Source organism: Pelmatolapia mariae, linkage group LG13, assembly GCF_036321145.2.
Source record: "Pelmatolapia mariae isolate MD_Pm_ZW linkage group LG13, Pm_UMD_F_2, whole genome shotgun sequence".
NCBI lineage: Eukaryota > Metazoa > Chordata > Actinopteri > Cichliformes > Cichlidae > Pelmatolapia > Pelmatolapia mariae.
The window spans coordinates 27,820,828-27,826,664 of NC_086238.1; the positions used below are offsets into that span (position 1 = coordinate 27,820,828).

General features: G+C 41.5%; 1 protein-coding gene across 1 annotated transcript; it reads right to left on the reverse strand.

Annotated features, from left to right (window-relative positions):
- Positions 1 to 809: 809 nt before the first annotated feature.
- Positions 810 to 5,623, reverse strand: LOC134640008 (peroxisomal membrane protein PEX13-like). The gene is made up of 4 exons (XM_063491563.1): positions 5,523 to 5,623; positions 2,389 to 2,612; positions 1,877 to 1,999; positions 810 to 1,708 (listed from the first exon to the last, which is right to left on the reverse strand). Exons 1-4 carry the CDS (start codon positions 5,534 to 5,536, stop codon positions 1,587 to 1,589), a joined length of 483 nt encoding a protein of 160 aa, XP_063347633.1. The 5' UTR covers positions 5,537 to 5,623; the 3' UTR covers positions 810 to 1,586.
- Between the last annotated feature and the right edge of the window lie 214 nt (positions 5,624 to 5,837).

Below are 5,837 nucleotides of genomic sequence, written 5' to 3' on the forward strand. Positions count from 1 at the left end.
CATCACATCCAGTCTCTCTGCTGTGATTTCAAATATCAATGCCCAAACCCCACCACCGACAAATAACACAGAACACGCAGCCAGTGACGCACCAAACACACACCACGTTTAGTGACCAATAAATCAAGCGCCACAGGTGGTGTAAATGACAGATCAGGGATGTGTAATAATGTTGATTTTTTTCTGTTCTTGTTCCTTTTTACCAAGCTGGGTTTGTTTGTCCTTGTTTCCCTCTCCTGCAGAGTTCCTCCTGACGGAGTTCATAACCCAGTCAAAGATCTGCACGTCACAATGGACTGAGATGTCAACTTCCTCCCACCAAAAAAACAAAAAAAAGTAAAGTCGTCATGCAGCATGAGGACAAAAAGTCATACTACAGCTATTGCACCCTCTAATTTATTAGATTCTTTCAATTATGTTTCATAGGGGCCTCGGAGCACTTCTGCAAACTAAATGAGCTGTGCTGGAACTTACACCATCATGTAACCCAAAAAAGGAAATCTCTTATTCATAAAAAGAAAAAAATGTTTGCTTTGATTATTCCTTGAGAAACTGAATGTCACGGTCCTGGGTCGATGGCCCAGTGTTTTCTGTTTTGTTTTATTAATCTTTGATTTCTTGATGTGTCTTTGTTAGTTCTTAGGTTTTGGTTCTGTGTCCCCGCTGTTCTGTGTTGGTATTGTGCCTCTATATAAATAGCATCATAATTTCATATTTTGTCAGCACTTCCTAGTAGTATGTAACTACACCATAAATGTCAGGGTTTGCGTGTTGAGATATGAATGGAGGACCCAAGATGCAGGCACTGCTGATGTGAGTGAGCTTTATTCATGGAGAGTGACATACAAACAAAGGCGAGGGAGGCGAGAAACAAAACTAAGAAAACCTAAACTGGGAAAGCTGAGAACCAAATAACAAACCTGGACACAAGGGAATGGAGTTAAAACACAAAGGATGACAAGCAGGAAAAACAGCATGGAGGAGCACAGACGGACCAGTAACACACACAAGAGGACAAATGCTATAAATTAGTGAGGGCCCGCTTGAAGCTGACGCTCCGGCGCGTGTGTCAAAAAACACCAACACACCGCTTCAGAAGCACTCTGTCGATGCTTGATTCGTTTGGCCACAGTCACGTGATCAGTGATGTCCAATTGTGAATTGTGAATTCCACTGTGTAGAGTGGGCAATCATAATGAAGCAGTTCAGTTTTTTTGTAGATTCAAGCTGCTCTTCATATTTTTGACCACCAGATGTCACCAGAGAGGACTGTGTTAAAAAGCTTCCAGTAATGAATCGTTTTTCAACACAAGCTTCAATGCTTCAGAAAGCTTTGTTTGGCCATCACTACTATAAATACACACAGAGGGAAACGAGGAAACTGCACACAGGAGGGGGACACAGCTGAGCCTAATGAATCTGACGAGACTGAGCTGAAAGACGAGATGGATCATTCAAGTACTGTACATGATGTGGGTAGATGCTGTACGTTTATGGGCTGCAGGAGAGGCACAGATTAGGGTATTTGTGCAGACGAGGTTGTTTGGGGTGCCTGCGTGTTTGCCTGCTGGGCCTGAGCGAGCCTCTCATATCTGTGGCCCGGCGGTCTCTTCTCTTGCTGAGGATCTTAACGTAGTTGGCTGGGACGAGCATGTGGTCTCACCGTCCACACTGGCCAGGAGCCAGCCACGCACACGGGGCTGTAGCTCTAAACACGAGGGAGAGGAAAACACTGTGATAGATGTAAACATGGGGCACGCTCACACAAAAGAAGAGCCCTCATCTGTTAGTTGTAAGATAAGGAAAACAAAAATAGAAGGTTTTGGGTCAAAGCACTCAGAATCAAATGTCCCGCAGCCAGTAAAAAGCTCATCACCTTTAGGAGCGAGGTTGAGCATCTCTCCAGCTCGCATAGAAAGCTCCTCCTGAGAAGCAGCTGTCAAGTCATATTCTCCTCTGGCCACCACGTGGTCGTCCTCCTCGCTCGCCCAGTTAGTGTCTAAACCAAGCAAGGAAACTGAATGAAAGACATTCATAATTTTAATTGGTCTTAACCAAAAACAAGTCCTTCTGCTTTTCCTTACACTTGTAAAGTAACTAATGGCATATGGAGCTATGGTACCCAATTTATTTGCCACAGAGTTACACAAAGGCACATATGATGTCATACAAGCAGACTCATCTTTACACGTGTACTGCAGCCCTGAACATTACCAGGTTCAGATTCTATTATCAAACTTTACAACAGCAGCCTTAATTACTTTAACTCAAAACAATTAGCACCTGCAGCCACTGTCCTGTGTTGAGTACACCTCTCAAAACAACAAAATGTACTCATGTGAATATGTAAGTGCTTGCTGTTCCATCTCTTCCACCTGCTGCACAAACCTGCTGGGGGGGACGTCTTCAAGGTGAGGTGTGTGTCTGTATCCTCCCAGGCTGTAGCCACCACAGATGGAGCTCCCATAGAGGCTGTAAGAGGGGAGAAGGAGCTGTTGGATGGACGGTAGGACTGCTGGACCTGACGAGGGGGCACCGGGGGCGCCATCCTGGGCAGGACAGAAGAGCCAGCAGGGGTGGAGGAGCCTGTAGCTAATCCCAAATCTGTAGATCTGTTTGGTGACAACATAAAGCTAGAATATCAGTAAAATCCACCCATAATTCATTGCAACATTAATTGAGCAAAGCATTAGTTCGAAACGTCATGGAGTCAAGCTAAACCACAAACTGAATGAACAGCTCATAGAGTGGCTCTCTTCCACAGCGTGTCCTTTGTCCTTTCTCCCTCCCCTCAACCCCAACCAGTCCTCAGAGGCTGCCCCTCCCTATACCTGGTTCTGCTGGAAGTTTCTTCCAGTTAAAATGGTGTTTTTCCTTCCCACAGTCACCAAGTGCTCACTCAAAAGGTTTTTTTTTGATCATTTAGTTTTCTCTGTATTACAATAGGGCCTCCACCTTGCAGTATAAAGTGTCTTGAGGTGACTGTTGTTGTGATTAACGCTATATAAATAAACTGAAATTGAATTGAGTCAACACTTCCTCCTGCCTCATCTCCAGCTCTGCTACTCTTCATCTGTACAGACTGTGGAAAATACACAATAAATTCACCATCAACCAGCAGCTAGTGGCAACTTTTAGCATGGGATGTTTTCTGACATGAGCTGACATTATGAACCAGTCAACACACCTTAAATATCATTATCACAGCTCTGATTGTTCAGCTTCTCCAATCTGATGACCATATTCTCTTAACCTTAAAAAGATATGTTGATATGTCCAAAAAAGATAAAGATGTGTCCAGATTTAATTCCATTTCCTCACTTAAAGCGGAAAAAAGTGTCAGGGTGGGGGGACTGATTGAACTGTGATTGTGGAATTTGCCTCACACAGGTGCGTTCACTATTGCTTGTTTGAGAATACTGCTGTATATATACAAATGCTGACTGTACAAACAAACTGTTGTACATATATTTTTAGAATTATCGGAAAATGTTGAGAAAAAGACAAGAAAAAACAATGACTTGCAGCATCAAGCGGAGGAGTTTAATCTTCTCTGGGTCTCGTTTAGGAGTTTGGGGACAGCTGAGCAGAGGACTGACAGATGAAAAAAAATGAGCTTTCTCTAAGGGTGTTGCCTCTCCCTTAAAGACAGGCTGAGGAGTTCAGCTACTCAAAAGGGGCTCAGAGTAGAACTGCTATTCCTTCACGTTGAAGAGAGGCTGATGAGAAAAGGAGAAAGAGGCCCCAGGGCAGACCCAGGACACTCTGGAGAGGCTATATCTCTCAGCTGGCCTGAGGATGTCTTGGTGTTATCCCAGAAGAAGTGGAGGAGGTGGCTGGGGAGAGGGAGATGTGGGCTTCTCTGCTTAGGCTGCTGCCCGGGTAAACCAGTCCTTGATAAGCAGAAGAAAATGGATGGATAACAATAATAAGCAGAAGAAGCTAAAAGACACAGACACAAATTTAAAATAAAACATTATTAGTTATGAATTGAAAGATATAATTATTCAGCTATATAATAACTCAGCTTATAAATATACATGTAGGCATTTTTTTAAAGTAAATTATCGGGCAAAGGAACTGAGTTTGTTGGCAAACAGCAACAGGAAGACAGCAGCTACATTTTCTTCTGAATTGACAGTTAGCAAGTACAGAACAAACAGAAATGCAATTACAATATTTATTTTATTAATTTAACTTATTACCCAGAACTGCAACAAAACAAACAAAAAACGCTCAATTAACAGAAGAGAGAGAAATCTAGCGAGACACTCTGACTAGGAAATGGCCTCAGAGGACCAAACTAGCAGTCAGCCACTTGTACGGCTGTGCAGATAAATAATTAGTTGCCGTTTTTGTTTTGGGGGCTTTTTTTTATTCCTGGGACTTCTGATCCTCTCCAAATACACAGGGAATTACCTGATGCAGCTAGTTTTGGGTACTACCATCACCAAGCATTTACAAAATCTATTAGAGGATAATAAAGTGTTTTCACCAACTTGGCCCAGAAGAAAAACATATTTTAGCATATAAAATAGCAGTCTCTTCCAAACAAGTCCTTTAGCATGCTGATGTTAAAAAATATCATGTAGAGTAAGACAGGCATAGAGAACAGCACTGACTGGGAGAGGCTTTGAACAGATGACATACTCAGTTCAATTCAACATATAAGACTTTAAGAATGCACAAGCATCTATCAAAAACCTATTTAATCTATCATCTGTGATATTATTATATACAATTAAATAAATATTTAAGAAAAATTGTGTATGTTTCTGTTCTGTGTCCTGTGTACTGTTTGTTTGTATATGTGTCTTTTTGCTGCTGTTACAACCAAATTTCCCCTTGTGGGACAATTAAAGGATTATTCTATTCTAATTATAATGTATTGTTCATCTCCCTTAAATAAACAGGCAGCCTTCAGGTATGAAATATTCATTTGTCTACTGTTTCAGTGGCTGATAGTGCCCCACAGGCCTCAATGTGAGTTTGAAGCCATTATAATGTTTAAGTTGTTTAACGATAAACAGATTTTGAATGAAAGCCACGGAACTTCGGTAGCACAAAAAAGTCTATATTCTTTGTGTCCATATGGATCAGTCATATTACCATTATTTCCCCCTAAGGTTGCCAAAAGCACCAAGTTAATACTTGAAAAAACTGCAGCAATACACAAAAATATAATCAATATTCTGTTTACTTGGTGACAACGCCGCTTTTAGCCTTCAATCAGAAAGCCCTGAGTTGGCTAGTTAAGCATCGGGCTAACGTTTAAAGCTTTCACTTTGGAGAAGTAACTCGCATTACTGCTACTGCTGTGTAATCTTGGTTAAATTCACAGCATATTCCATAAATTACCCTGCAATAACTAACTGTTATAATAGCGGCACCGTATTGCATCACACTGAGTGCATTTCAATCATTTATCCCGCGAGTTTGCTAGCTAGCAAAATAATAAAAACGATTTTAAAAATTAGCATGTGTAACGTACACACTCGAGAAAATGATTTACTAGGACTTACGCAAACTCCCCCATTGTGAAAACGTACAAATCCTTCTTGTATTTTTGGTTTTCCAGCAAACACTCATTAAAACGGCCTCCAGGCACGTTAGTGCACTCACCCCCGACTGTTCGGGGAGGGGGTGGGGGGTCACAAATTGAAACAGACTGACGTGCAGAGCTACAAGGCAGCCCAGGCAGAGAAATGTTGCTTTTAGACTTTTTATTTCTCTATCTGATAAGAAAACTATTCAATCAGATAGTTATTTGTGGTGAATGAAATACAGTTTCAAGACGTTTTAAGCACAAAATCCCAAATAGAAGCACTACAATATTA